We start from the raw sequence: 15724 nt of genomic DNA, 5'->3' as shown, positions 1-15724 counted from the left end.
AGAAAAATATTGTACATGACCAACATAGAATGAATCCTGTTTATTGTGATTTAGACATAGTACTCCCTCCGTCCCAAATTTTTTATCTTCACATTTTAGTATTAGGTACATCCGTATGTAAACAAATTTAAGACAAGAATTGTGGGACGGAGGGAGTATTCTTAATTTGGCGACCCTCCCTCTCTTTCCTTTCTTTAGTTTTCTCTATTTTCCTTCCTTACTTTAATTATGGGACAGCTTCCACTTTCCATTTTTCTCTGTCTAGACATGAAATCCCCGCCCTCTTTCCTTCCTTATTCCGTCTCCTCTTTCCCTTCTTTATTTTTCTCTCTTTTCTTCCTTATTCTGTCAAGAGACATGAACTCCCCTCCCTCTTTCCTTCTTTATTTTTCTCTCTTTCCTTCCTTATCCTTATTATGGAAGGACTTATTTCCTTCTATATTGGTTCCCGAGATGGCTCCTTGATACCGAGAATGTATATAAATTACGAAGATTGGGTTTAAGAGAGCGGTATGGGACTATTTAAAAGGTGAATCAACTGTCTAAATATAATACACCGTGAGGTTTTTTTTTTGAGGAAAATACACAGGCGGCCGAAAATCCTCCTGACGTGATAGACTAAGAGGGTAATCCTTGTTACACTAAACATATGACCCGTGTTCGAGTCCTCAAAATAGCAATTTTTTTTGTGTGGCCGTTTTTGAAAGAAGCGAGTTAAAAAAAAGATGACGGTGAACACGTGCACGACTTTAGCCCAGTTGGTTGTGCACGTTGAGATGAAAAGGCAGGTCATGAGTTTGATCCCCATGAAAATCAACTAATTTTTGCTGCTGCTCCTCTACAATCTCGGCCCATATGCAAGGGCAAAGTCGCTGCTCGCTATCTTGGCCCATGTGGGGTAAAGCCCATGACGGATAGAAAAACGTAATTTGTCGATTCTATACTGATGGCAACATTAGTACCACCTTGCGTATATGTTTTAATTTTAAACTGAAAGCGTAAATTCACGGGAGGAAGCGTATTGTGACGGTGAACCCGGAGACTCAATCCGTGCTTTATTATATAATAATATTTATATATATATATATATATATATTGGCTTATGGTCTCATGGAAATACAAGTTGCATATTTCTCACAGTTATAGCCACTCCTTGACGCCTTTTGCTGTTATGTCTTAATCCTTCTGCTCTGCAAGCCTCTTCTCATGTTCCTCTACCTGCTTGTTACAATGTCTATTGCCAAAAGGCACATGACACTTGTGATACGCTATTGATTTGCTGGGACTCTTTTTAGCGAGCAATGGTAGGGGAACCCCCCACCTGAAGTGAAAATTTTATTGAACAAAAACTCGATATGTACAAGGAGATTTACGATGCGGCAAGCTAAGAGAACTTATGCCAGACACACGGGAGCACCATTCGACCAGCATGCCATTGCTGAGACGATATGAGAAGTGCAAATCCGAGAGGGCGGCGTGCTCCAGGATCATCCTCCAAACAGCGAGTGGCGTGAGATGCTCACCATCGAAGACCAATCGGTTCTGGCTTTCAGAAGCACCGAGCGCAAGGAGGACCAAGGTTTGGCGGATGGAATGGTGCAGATGCGCTATGGACTGCTCATAAAAGACGCAGAACCGGTGAAAGAGCACCCCAGACCAGGCTAGGACCGATTGTCTGCTGAGATGCCAAGCCAGGAACAAATTAAATAGGACGTGGACAAGAACCTTGTCTTGCACCGTGTAGAAAGGGCTGGAGGCTGAACCAATCCACCATCGTCAGAATAGGAAGCCCTGTATGCGTGTGTTGCCATGGTGAGCGAGCCGGAAGAAGGTCTACACTTTCTTCAGAGCAAAATGGTCCCAGTTAATGTTTGGCAAGATCTAGGCCTATACTGGAGCGACAAAGAATGGGGTAGGCTGCTGCCCATGACATGCTTGTCGGCTTTGCCAGCCACAAGTCGGGTGGACAGCTCAATTGGTCGAGCTTTGCATCAGCCGCTGTGGTGACTGGTGAGGCAAGATTGCAAGGGTAGGTTGAGGGAAACCCCAGCAATCACCTCAGCAATGGCAGCCTTGGCACATTTTTTTAGATTAACATAAAATGCTACAGCTGTTACCAGGGATCTTAGAAATTAGTTGTTGGATTAGCATTGCACTAACTTGAAATATTAGGTTGGTCTCTAGTGTTGCCTACTCCCTGCAATGTAAGTTTTTTTTTTACCATTTGTGGTCATGCAACTGTTCTTATGTTTTATATGACAGGCGGGTCTAACAAGCTTAATTACACCAAATGTATCAACAGCCTTGAAGAATTATTGCATGCCAAGGTACATACTACTAGTGTTCCCCAAGAGTTCTGCTGGGTTTAGGAATAATACTTATTGACATTTGTCTTTGCAAAACTTCTCTCATGTTGGATAGGTCTGTTCGGTTGATAATGCAGAGCTGGAAAGTGTGCTTGCTTTTCCTGATATGGAGGTGTACACGTATGTCCCGCTTAGTCACTCTAATCTTACTGTAACTTACAACAAAGAACTTGATTGCTCAAAGCTTGAGGTGAAGTTTTGTTCTGCTATATAGTCGATTATTATTATTTCAAATTCCAATTACACAAGCTTATGTTTTCTGTTCTTTTTCATCTCCTTTTTGTTATTTCTATGAGTTTGAAACAGAGTGAACGCATACTACGCGAGAGCCTATACGATTTCAAGGATTCTCAGAAGAAACTAAAGTCCCTGGGGAGGTTGCATGGAAATTTAGTATTCTGTTTGCAAGAACTTGGTTCGTTTGGAGCTCTGCAAGTAAGTTGACACTGTTTTATCAAATACATTGATAATGAAATATCCTTAAGCCTTTTTGTCTGATTCACTCTAATTTGGAACGTCCTTTCTCTTCAGTTAGTTGGTTCAATTTTTTTCTTTTGGGGTGTGGCTTGGGAGCTGTTATCGGATGCTCCTCGCTTTTATGTGAAAGCGTCCATTTTAGGAACTTCGTAAATACAAGATAAATAATAGATTGTGTTGTGTTTAATAAAGAATGTTTCTTGAGAATTTGTTACAGAATTAGAAATAACACTATTTTTGGGTGAAAGTTTATATTGTTCATATGCGATGCGATGTTCACTTAGCTCGTAACAAATGTTCCGAGTGGATTTACTACGAGCCTATGGATGTACAAGTGCTTCATACATGGTGTTTCCGTAGATTGCAAGAAAATTTTGTTAGTTCTCCTGTGGTGGCAGCCCCCCCCCCCCCCCCCCCCCGACATGGGGGATCACAATGGTAGCTGCCCTTCTCATCTACCGACTCCAAATTCAAATCCGCCTAAGGTGCTGATTCCCCACTAACGGACTCTAAATTCTGCCCAAGCCGAACCTCTGCTAAGTCAGATTTTCCTCCTCTACTTGGCTGCCGTTTGAGTGTCCAACCTTTTGAAGTTGGGAGCATAACGTGTACGCAGGCGTGTATGATCTTGTTTGTCATGGATTCTATATTTCTTGCTTTAATCTTTGCTTATGCTTTTATTTGCTATTTAGTTGTAGTGTTCTTGACTGTTTTCTCCTTTGTTATACCACCTCCATTCCTAAATATAAGACGTTGGGGTAGTTTAAATTAAACTACCCCAACGTCTTATATTTAGGAATGGAGGTAGTACAAGTGTTTTTTTTTACTTTTTTGTTGCCTCCTTTTAAGATAGCATCAGATGTGTTATTCCCTATTTTGTTTGATTTTAGCGCAGGCTGCAAAGGCTTTCCTTTCATTTGATGGTGATGTTTTGGACAGAAAGGAGTCTGACATGAACGACAATTCTACCAGATTTAAGCATCACTACCTAAACAAAGCAATTTCTGTTCTGAATTGCAACATATTAGACGGTGAGTTGTTATGCAAGTTCTCACCTAATTGTTCTCCTTTTACCCCCTACGTTAGTTCCTAGATTTATCTGGTCCACCTTCCCTATAAAATCTGGCAGTGGGTTTTTTTTTTGAGTTTTTAACAACAAATCGTCCTGGTTATTGGCTGGATTTGATATCCTGCCTGTAATGCTGTTCATTATTTGAATTTCAGAACGGGCATCCAAAATTTTCAAAGCATAAAAGAGAAATATGAACTCATTCATCTTCCTAAAATAACAATATATCTTACAAAACTTTCCATGAAAACATACTGGAGTAGGTTTTCTTTTAGCATCATACTGGAGTAGTCGACGCCAGGGCTTCACCTGTTCAAATTTCCTGCTGCCTACCATCATTGCATCTTGGCCGTTAGCATTTTTAGATGGTAGTGGATTTGGCTTTGCAGTTAGAGGTGTCTGGACTCTATATATGTGGTACTTATAATACAAAGATAAATGTTTAGGGAAAAACTTCAAACTAAAATTTGCAAAAGCAACCTCCATCGAATTGACAAGGAGTTCATAGACTGGAGGCGATCAGCTGTCACATCCATTCCATCTTTGCAAGTAAAAGGTTATCGTCATTGAATGCTTACAACATGGTGGATTTGGAAGTAGCGAAACCCTGGTGTCTCAACAAGGCCTGGCATAGCTACGCTGCTGGACACTACCCATGAGAGGCAGGACTGTAGGCTAAGGCAGGGGGCCGACGGATTGCTTACGAGATTACCTTCCAAGCTTAGTGCTTATGGGTGGGACGTGTGTTGTGGCCTTTGTACGCACATAAACATGTTCGATCTCTGAATGCATTGTTTTTTATTTGCAAAAGCATGCTTGATTTTGTGCTAACAACTAGAACTTGGACATCTTCCTGTTTCCTTAATAACAATCAGTACTGGAATCGTTGAGGATATGTACCTTTCGATAAGGTTTTTTATTGGAAATAGTTGCCATCTTAAATGCATATTTTTTTTCTGATTAGCCCTTCACGAATCTGACAAGACGTGCTTTCTAGGTACCCATGATGATTCATTTCGTCTAGAGATGCTAGAAGAACCTTTCTTCTCAAATAAAATTGTGGTTCTTATTAAAATTCTCTCGAGATACAGGTGAGCGTACTCGTCAGTGCTACTATCTTTTTTCATAACATTCTTTATGCTTTGGATTTATACGGGCACATTATGGTACCGGAGTATCTGTACTTAATTTAGCGTGTAATGAAATCTTGTTACTGATTGGGTAGCAGTAATTCCTTTCCACCGCTTACATTTTCCACATGAAAATGTGAAAATGCAAGAAGAATCTAGCTGGAAACCACTATTCAAACATTGTAATTATAACCACTTGAGAAGGTCTCAACATCTATCTGTTCTCATCATCCTGCTTATTTTGCTCTGGTTTCTGCAATAAGCAGGCTAGAGGAAAACATGAAGTGCATAGTTTTCGTGAAAAGAATAACTGTTGCAAGAGCAATAGCACATATCCTCCAAAATTTGAAAGGCCTTGATCTTTGGAAATGTGAGTTCCTTGTGGGACGCCACTCGGGACCAAAGAACATGTCAAGGCAGAAGATGGATGCTATTGTTGAAAATTTCTCTTCTGGCGAGGTATAATAATTGGTGTAATTAGGCATTCATACCTTCTACATGAATTCTTCCTAAGACAATAAAAAGTGTTCTTTGGTTAACTATTTTGTGTATGCCACATCCTGCATTTATTCTTGGCCTGCTCTTTCTTCAAGAGTAAGTTAACATTTTTTGTGATGTAAATATGTAATTGAGCACACCTGGGAGCATAATCATGACTAGGTGGCTCGTACTGATCTTGGTTGTTGCCGAGGTGGATTTTTAATTTCTTATTGGTGCGCACCTAACTATGAATATAACTGGTTGGCATACAACATCAGGGCCAGGATACACAGTCTTTGAGATCCGCCAGTTGAGTCAGCGAGTCGGCAGTTTAGTCAAGTATAAGCCAAATTCAGTTTAACTAGGCCATGGGCTAATTGTTTCTGATGGACGTTAGTGAGCTCCTATGTTGTAACGGCTGAATGAGTAGGCACTTACAATGTACAAGGTTGACACGGGACAGATTGAAGGATTGGTTCTTGGCTTGTAAAGTGTTGTTAGATTATACTTATAATAAAGACATAGGGTTTTAGTAGGTCTTTTTGACTCAAGCAGGGTTCTATCCTGGATCGGACTCGTGGGACTAAGGGCTTTAGGCCTACATTTGTATTATCCTTGAGTTGGTAATGCATGTGGTAAATTACTTGCGACACACGCCCCAAAATCTAACGTTGGCCTTATACGCATATTATATACTATGCTTCTTGCATCACAATTCCTTTGCATTTGCTGTTTGCAGGTGAATCTTTTGATTGCTACCAGTGTAGGTGAAGAGGGTCTGGACATTCAGACTTGTTGCCTCGTTGTGCGGTTTGATCTTCCAGAAACTGTTGCCAGTTTTATCCAGTCGAGGGGACGTGCTCGGATGACAAATTCTAAATATGTTGTTCTCCTGGAGAGGTGATTTTTCCATTAAATAGATAGACAATTGGTGTTAATATTATAGGTTCGATTGTACTTTAGTCCTTGATTTTTGCCCTTCTTATTCATTCTGATACATACCAGGGGCAATCATTCTCAAGAAAAGTTGCTTAATGACTATATTGATGGTGAAGGCATTATGAATGGAGAGATAGACTTGAGAACTTCAAATGATGTGTTTGATCACCTCGAGGAGAAAAGTTATCGAGTGGAAAAAACGGGTGCTTCCATTAGCACTGCATGTAGTGTATCTCTACTACATCGCTACTGCTACAACCTTCCCAAGGATATGTAAGGGCTGCTGTGTACGTCAACCTGTTATGATTGCCCATGCTTTTATTCATTAGTTCTTTGTTGTACTAATATGACTAAACTTCTTGAAGGTTCTTCAATCCTTCCCCAGCATTCATCTACATTGATGACACCGAGGGGATAATCTGCAGAGTAATTCTTCCACCAAATGCTGCTTTTCGTCAAGTGGATGGCCAACCATGCCAATCAAATGACGAGGCTAAGAGGGATGCATGCTTAGAGGCATACGTGAAATTGTATGAATTGGGTGCTTTGACAGATTTTCTTCTGCCTGGTTCAGGTTCAGGAAAGAACAGGGCATCAACAACAAACGGTTCAGCAAGCAACAGTCATGATGGTATGTTCACTCACTTGTTCTTACATTGTCATAATACTGGTGATTCGGCTCAGGTATTGTTTGCATATTTCAGATGAAAGTCTAAGAGAAGAGCTTCATGAGATGTTAATTCCCACAATTCTCAAACCTTCAACATGCAAACTGGACAGTCCATTGAACTTGCATTTCTACTATATTCAATTCTTTCCCATACCAGCAGATAGACATTATCGGATATTTGGTCTTTTTGTGATCAACCCCCTTCCTATGGAAGCTGAAAAGTTGGAGGTTGATTTGCATCTGGCTCGTGGCAGGATTGTGAAAGCAGGAATGAAACATTTAGGGACGATATCATTTGACGAAGAACAGGCACCGTCTTGCTCATTTTTTCATATGTTAACATGTGATCGTTTATTGAATGGCGTATAAAATGTTAACATTGTTTTTTCTTGTCAGATGATGCTTGCACGCAATTTCCAAGAAATGTTTCTGAAGGTTCTCCTGGACAGATCTGAGTTCACTGTGTCTCATGTTATGTTGTTGAGCAACAGTGAAACGCTACAGTTTAATTCAACCTTTTACCTGCTGCTTCCAATCAAGCAGGAATTGTATGGTGATATATTTATGATTGACTGGCCAACAGTTAAGCGCTGTTTATCATCACCGGTTTTTAAAGATCCAACTGGTGTGTCTGCGCATGGATCATATTTGCCAGATGAGTCTTTAAGGCTTCTTGATAATATGTACAGTAAAACTGATGTCGTTGGCAGTCTAATCTTTGCTCCCCATATTAAGACATTTTTCGTCATTGATGTCATTCTGAACGAACTAAATGCTAGAAGTGAATACGACGGTGCTACTTATGAAGATCATTACAAGGAAAGGTAACAAACTGAACGATTATTTGCATCCCCCTTCTTTGCTTTCAATTCTCATGCTACTGTCATTGAGCACTCACTAGGTCATGTATAGCTACATAACCAACCTTAAGATTACGAGCTATCTGTACCATTTAAGAATATACGAATTTATTTTTAGTATGATAATGTGTATCTACTTCATGTTACGAAAAGTAGGCCATGCAAGTCAAAGATATAATATCATGGGACCACCCCAGTAGAAATCCCCATAAGAAGCTTTAGTTTTGGGAAACATGTTAGCAAATGTGCTGCTTCTGTCACGGCTTTACAAGTAGTCTATGTGATGGTCGTATGATAGGTCCACTGAACTGATCCTAGTCATCCCTTGTAGCCTTTTCTCGGCAACTAACCAACTTTTGTTATAAGCAGTTTAAAAGAAATGTTGCGATATTTCTGCTTAAGTGCTTTATTGATGTTCTAATGAACTGATGGACTTTCAAATCAGGTTTGGTATCAAACTATCACATCCCGAGCAGCCACTTCTGCACGCTAAGCAGCTCTGCAATCTGCATAATTTGCTTCATGACCGATTACGGGAGACCACAGGTTACACTTTTTGTCCCTTCAGAACTAGTACCTTTATAAACTGTTTCCTGTTTTGGACTCTTCTTTATCCAAACATCACTGTTTTGCTTAGCATTAAAATACTTCTAAGTGTTCAACTTGCCGTAAAGTGAAGAAATATTTGTGATGGTCGTCTGCAGTTTTTTTAGAGGGCATGCATCTTTTCATTAAGAGGAGAAGCAAAACATAAGTACAATGTTAGGAAATATGCAACTTGTCTTTCCAGGTGACCATGGGCCGATCATCTCTGCAGGAGTGTACAATTTTTAACACACGTGTCGATCGTCTCTTAACGCCACTTGCACCCTATGATGGTAGTGAGCCAATATTGCTCTATGTAAATTCTTGCTGTCAAATTTTCTTGAACCGCTTGTGAATTGCTTGCAACATTCTGGAACTACTTGTGGATGCATTGGACCTAGTTCTTGCTTCTCTGGTTTAAGCTTTTGAGCACTGTTGATTCAATCCATTTATGAATTGTATTCTGAATATACTGCTCTATTATGATTCCTTAAATGGACCCTATCTAGGTATAGTATTTCTGATGGTGTTACCTTTTCTGATTTTGCTATTTGTATTTAGAAGAAGGTCATGAATTGATGGAGCACTTTGTGGAGTTGCCTCCAGAGCTATGTTCTTTGAAGATAATTGGGTTTTCAAAGGATATGTGTAGCTCCCTGTCTTTGTTACCATCGTTGATGTGTCGGTTGGAGAATTTGCTGGTAGCTATTGAGTTGAAGGATGTCATGTTGTCTTCATTCTCAGAGGCTTCTCAAATTAGTGCCTCTGGTGTAAGTCATGCAATTTTCACACCCTTCATGCTGAACTTCTAGTTTGAATTACCTATCCATGCTGCAAATGATGTTGATCTATTTCAGATCCTTGAAGCACTTACCACCGAAAGGTGTTTGGAGAGGATTTCTTTGGAGCGCTTTGAAGTCTTAGGTGATGCTTTTTTGAAGTATGTAGTTGGACGTCACAACTTTCTTACATATGAAGGACTTGATGAAGGGCAATTGACCAGCAGACGTTCTGCTATAGTGAATAATTCACATTTATATGAGTTATCAATCAAAAGAAATTTGCAGGTTAGATAATGTTTTCAGTGAACCCAATGTCTGTTTCCCTTCCAAGTTTTGTGTGACCTATGGGTTGTGTTATCTTTGTTTCAAATGTAGACCAAGTCCAGTAGGCTCATCTTCTGCCCATGTTATGCCTTTGATTTGTCTGATCATGACCAGAACATGTAGGGAAGAGCTAGATCAGGGTCGTCAAGAGAGACCATGGACAAAGAGAAGAGATAATCATTTTAATTTGTTGTCAATTGATTACACCCTATGTGTTTATATAGCACCCTACTCAATCTCTTCAGATTCTTGACTGGATACAACTCATTGGATAACCCCTATCGCCAGGGTTTCTGACCTAGTACATCTCATTTAAATAAAAAGGGGTTAATCTCAACTGGATTAGTGTCTAACCAGACCTAGGACACCAGCTCGGCTTGACTAGCTGAGTCTAATACAACGTAAAACGGAGTCATGCAGGATTAGCTCTGCCTCTTGAGGGCCGGTCCTGGGGCGACAGAACTGGTGGCATGTGGCTCCCATGTGGGTTCACCATTGGTACCCTATGCCCAACACAACAGCTTTTTAAGGTTAAAAATTGAGAGGGTTTTCCCACATCTGGATCGATTTCACAGCCTTCATTTTTTTTTCCAAAATGTTTCAAAAGGCGCTAATGCATAACAAATCAGCTTAGAAAGGGAAAATAAAGTGACAAACATAGAATGTGTCCAGCTTCTGCGGAGCCAACCATTCAAGCAATGAAATTAAAATCCAAAACTACAACAACCAAGGACTGAAGCTGGTCCAACCAGTGTACAGGCGAAGGGCATTCACCCTGGAGATCACATCACCATCTTCCTAGACAAATCCTGCAAGGAGATGACACATGTATGATGATGATGTTGCGGGATCTAACCATTGATTGGCAGATTGAGAGTCTGCTTCCGGATAGTAGGTACCACTGCACAAGACCGCCGCACCCTCGTCAGATCCAATCAGTGAAGGCCTGGTCTCAAACATGAAGACAGTGAAGAAGACCGCTGTTGCCAGATCCAACCAGTGAAGGTCCGATCAAGGGTTTCTACCCCGTAAAGGATGAACCATTGCTCTAAGCTGCCGTCTATGACAGCTGATAAAGTGTAACTACAATCATCACAAGAAAAGCAAGATTAGTTCACAATCTGCCAGAGAAGGCCTTTTCTAGACGGACTCACCATGTGACTATCGGGACTGAACTTAAAGCTGCATGTTTCTGTCAATGTTGCGAACGATAGCCAGGCATATACTCGTTAGCGTAACTGAACGATAACCTTACTTGGGAATAGTTACTGATAGTGACATTATAGCCTCTATGAGCTCTGTATTATCTTGGCCTGACCATAATTATCTACAGCTAATAAAGTGAACTACAGTCACCACAAGAAAAGCAAGATTAAGCCGCAATCTGCCAGATAAGGCCTTTTCTGGATGGACTCACCATGTAACTATCGGAACTGAACTTAAAGCCACACTTTTTTGTCAACAGTGCACATGATAGCCATATACTCGTTACCTCCTTACTTAGGAATAATTGCTGATTGTGACATTATAACTTTGATGAGCTCTGTATTATCTTGGACTGACCATAATTATCTACGACGGTTGTCAAACATTCTGTTTATCCTTATGATCTAATTTAAGTGCATCCTCTTATTTAAAACATGGTTTGCTGCCTTGTAACATTTTAGTAGAGGTCCATGATCCTTGTTTCTGTTGCAAAAAATAAATAAATCATTACACAAGATAATGAGTTATTTTCCCTGTCAAATACCTGCCATGAATTCTGTAGCGTAACTGAACATCTTTTTTTTTTTGCATGTGTGTATGTAAACTTAGGTGTACATACGGGATCAACACTTTGAACCGACACAGTTCATTGCACTGGGAAGGCCTTGTAAAGTTGTTTGCAATGCTGACACAGAAGTGAATATACACACAGATAGCCGAGAAAACTGTAACTTGAGGTGTACAAAGTCGCATCATTGGTTGCATAGGAAGACTATAGCGGATGCTGTTGAATCGCTTGTCGGAGCATTTCTTGTTGAAGGTGGATTCAAAGCTGCATTTGCATTCCTTCGCTGGGTGGGAATAGATGTTGATTTTAAAGATTCATCTCTATATAGAGTATTAGATGCAAGCTCCATCAATTTATCTCTCACGAACCACACCAACGTCGGTGAGCTTGAGGAATTAATCGGTTACAATTTCAAACATAAGGGTCTAATTCTCGAAGCATTTGTGCATCCTTCATTCAATAAACATTCTGGAGGATGCTACCAGGTCAGAGCTTCTTTTTTCTTGCATTGTCGTTGGTGAACTGATGTAGTAATCAATGATTTACTCGGCTGACTATGTTCTTTTCGTATTTGATCAGAAATTGGAGTTCCTTGGAGATGCTGTTTTGGAATATTTGATAACCTCGTACCTCTACTCAGCTTATCCTGATCTAAAGCCTGGTCAAATAACTGATTTAAAATCGTTAGCTGTCAGTAATAATTCGCTTGCATATGTGGCAGTCCAGAAAGGTATCCATAAGTATCTTATAAAGGATTCAAATTATCTTTCGACAGCAGTGAATAAGTTTGAGAATTATATTAGACTTCCCAATTCAGAGAAAGACTTGGTAGAAGAACCAGCATGCCCAAAGGTATTGTTATATCCTTGTAACTGCTACGCCTCTTTAGATAACCCATTTTTAGCGTGCACAGTTACTGCTAAAATATAGTGATTATTGAAGTTTTCGATATAAGATGGGATAGTAGGGGTCAGTCGACTTAAAACACAAAACAAGTATTATCATTATCAACAATTGTATAGGAAGCATACATTTTTTAGTACTATGGTTATATGATTTTCTTGAGTAACTAGTTGTTGCATTTGATAAGAATCATACATTTTTTTGTACTATGGTTATATGATTTTCTTGAGTAACTAGTTGCTGCATTTGATATATTTGATTTCTGTTTGACTTGTAGGATTTCTTTAGCAATCACATACTCCCTCCGTTCAATTTTGTAAGACCTTTTAGACATTTAAGACAGCACCTAAAACGGTTCAATTTCAGCTGTCCTAAATGACTTACAAAAGTGAACAGAGGGAGTACTTTATATGGCATAACATTTTTATGGCAAACACTTATATCCTTTTACTGTAATCTTGCTTGCAGGTTCTTGGTGATATTGTCGAATCTTGTGTTGCTGCAGTTCTTTTAGATTCAGGATTCAACCTGAACTACGTTTGGACACTAGTGCTTATGCTTCTAAAGCCAGTGTTGAGCTTCTCTGACATGCACATGAATCCCATGAGAGAAATTCGGGAACTTTGTCAATGTCATGAACTTGAGTTAGGCCTTCCCGAACCTATGAAAGCTGATGGAGAGTACCACGTCAAAGTGGAAGTTAACATAAACAGCCAGGTGATAAGTTCTGCCGCTGCAAACCGGAATTCAAAAGTTGCTAGGAAGTTTGCTGCACAAGAAACACTTTCTAAACTGAAGGTATATTTTGGTTACTTGGCCTTCTATTTTTGGACTTGCCACAGAATTGTGACATTTGAGCCATTCCAGTTGGGTGCACAAAAAGCAATTTCTAAACTGAAGATCTGCCTTTGGTGCCTTTGACTTTTGTTTTGCAATTACCATGAAATACGATAATCTCAATGGTTTCATTTGTTTTTTATGAACTGTCAACATGCATTATGGTATTTGGTTTAAATATTCTGGTCCATCATGGGATGATACCATGATTTTGATGGGATGACGCTTCCAATGTATGTAACTAGCATTGTGCTTACGAGGGATGAGGTAGCAATGGACCAACACATTCCATTCCTAAATTCAAACCAAACAAGGGCGCCTCATTCATTTTCCGGTTCCTTGAACTAAACACTTTATATGTTCGTGACCGCAGATAAATTGCACACCTAATCACCAAACTATGCTGCACATATCTACCACGATTGCCACAACGCATCGAAGCTTGCCGCCATATCGAGAACTGCATTTTTCATCCCCAAATTATGTGCTTGAAAGACATAAATACATCAAATGCCAATCTTTTTTGTTCCCTTTTTGTGTCTGGGTATCACCATGACAACCTCACGACATTGACAAGGTAGAAGAGGCTGGTGATCAGGAACAACGATGGTGTGATTAGGGTTAGGCGGGAAATGAAGCTCTATACCATGTAGGAATTAGAGGAAATAATTATGTGTGTGGAACCGTGGATTACAATCCCGACCAGACTTTTAATATGTATATAACCAGCCAGTGGTGGTGCCAGGACTACAAACATGTGATGTCAAACATATTTCTCTCTGAATCTTATATTATTTCTTGTATTTGCACATGTAATTTGTATGTAAAGGTTTTGCTCAAAACCTGTGTAGTCAATTGACTATGCAGTCATAACATGGCCTGGCCACTGCAACCAGTCTCTTTTTAGTTCGTCTTGAACATGCATTTCAGACTTTTCCTTGAACATGCATCAAAATGTTTGCCATTGTTTATTAGAAGAACCCTGGAAAAGGTCTGGAATTAAAAAAACAAAGGGTGGATACAATTGGACTTTTAAAGACTGGAATCAGAATACTTCTAATATATCCTAATACTAATTCTCCAACAGATATGTCCCCTGATTGTTTTCTGAGACATCCTACTTGAGGAACATTGCCCGGCTCAAAAATTAGTGCCTTGTCATCCCCCCCCCCCCCTTTATGGTCATTATGTGATTCATGTCTTGTGAAAATTGTTATTATATACTCCCTCCGTCCCATAATGTAAGACGTTTTTTGACACTACACTAGTGTCAAAAAACGTCCTATATTACGGGACGGAGGGAGTATAATTTAACCATGTAAGTTCACTTGCCATGTTACATGTTTTTTTCTGACCAATTGAATATTTATTTTGGTTATTATTTATATGGTGGTGTCAGGCAAATTACTGTAACATGGTAATTTTCAGTATTGTTGAATGATTCTGTTACTTAAAAGGCTAAAGCGAACTTACTGCTTTTGTGAATCCTTGTGCACTCATGCAGAATTATGGATACACACATAAAAACAAGTCACTGGAAGAGATTTTGCGAGATGCTAGGAAGAAAGAACCAGAACTACTAGGTTATAATGAAGAACCAATCAAAGTCGAGGCGGACATATCTGCAGAAATGAATAATCTGAAGATAGGTAAAGAAAGGGATGCAAACATCTCTTTCCAAAATACGGAAATTTCTATTCGTGGGACTCTTAGAACCTCTAGCCAAAGAACGGCAGGGAATACCATGTTTTCCAAGGATGATGTCAGTATTGAAAGGAATAATCAGCTCAAGGTTGCAAAGCAGAATGCCTGTCTGCCGAAGGGAACAACTCAGAAAAATATTAGAAAGGAGTATCATGGTAATGCTAAATCTAATACTTTTCTTATGCACCGTAATGCTCCCCACTAGAAAGTTGAAAAAAATATGCACACTGTCAACTTTGACCTCACTTACCTGGTCGCACTGTGAACAGCACTTAAATTTTGGATTAATTAGCCATTTGTTTTGTCTTTTAACCATGATATATATATTCTTATGAAGATACGAAATGTCTGTGGTACTTCTCAAGCACCAAGTTTGCAGTATTTGTGGTGTAAATTTGGTGTTGAAACATTCTACATGGAAAGAAGCAATTACACATTTCATCTGACTGTTTATTGTGCATTCAACTTGATTGTGCCAAAACAACTTCATCTATTGAGTGGGAGATAACAAATAGACCCAGATATATCGAGTTAATGTTTTAATTGAGTTTGCTAAATTTGCAGGATATACAACTATGTTTTATTATTCACACTTCAAATTTCGATCTAATTTTAAAGGAAGCGTCTTAACGCATTTAATCACCTTTGCAGGTGATATGGTAAATAAAACAGCAAAGTCTTTCCTTTTTGAAGTATGTGCCGTAAGTTATTGGAAACCCCCTGAATTTGAATTGTGCAAAGAAGAAGGGCCAAGCCACCTCCGAAGGTAAGCTTGCTTGAAGGAGAACATACATCAAGTTGCCTGCATTACAAATTACAATGAA

At 39.5% G+C, this 15724-nt stretch overlaps 1 protein-coding gene across 4 annotated transcripts in view; it reads left to right on the top strand.

The window, feature by feature from the left end:
* LOC123046005 (endoribonuclease Dicer homolog 4) overlaps positions 1–15724 on the top strand; it is a 31817-nt gene that overhangs the window by 14825 nt on the left and 1268 nt on the right. For 3 of the 4 annotated variants that reach the window (XM_044469268.1, XM_044469270.1, XM_044469271.1), the window contains 19 exons: positions 2263–2327; positions 2422–2556; positions 2673–2801; positions 3739–3874; positions 4910–5003; positions 5309–5501; positions 6262–6422; positions 6528–6734; positions 6827–7092; positions 7166–7440; positions 7528–7955; positions 8437–8537; positions 9138–9346; positions 9434–9643; positions 11498–11941; positions 12036–12308; positions 12828–13157; positions 14701–15055; positions 15552–15666. In XM_044469268.1, coding sequence (XP_044325203.1) covers positions 2263–2327; positions 2422–2556; positions 2673–2801; positions 3739–3874; positions 4910–5003; positions 5309–5501; positions 6262–6422; positions 6528–6734; positions 6827–7092; positions 7166–7440; positions 7528–7955; positions 8437–8537; positions 9138–9346; positions 9434–9643; positions 11498–11941; positions 12036–12308; positions 12828–13157; positions 14701–15055; positions 15552–15666 — 4126 coding nt within the window. The remainder of the gene's footprint in view (positions 1–2262; positions 2328–2421; positions 2557–2672; positions 2802–3738; positions 3875–4909; positions 5004–5308; positions 5502–6261; positions 6423–6527; positions 6735–6826; positions 7093–7165; positions 7441–7527; positions 7956–8436; positions 8538–9137; positions 9347–9433; positions 9644–11497; positions 11942–12035; positions 12309–12827; positions 13158–14700; positions 15056–15551; positions 15667–15724) is intronic. The other variant, XM_044469269.1, reaches the window with a different exon arrangement.

This window comes from Triticum aestivum, chromosome 2B (assembly GCF_018294505.1).
Source record: "Triticum aestivum cultivar Chinese Spring chromosome 2B, IWGSC CS RefSeq v2.1, whole genome shotgun sequence".
Classification (NCBI taxonomy): Eukaryota; Viridiplantae; Streptophyta; class Magnoliopsida; order Poales; family Poaceae; genus Triticum; species Triticum aestivum.
This window is presented reverse-complemented; position numbering and strand designations above follow the sequence as displayed.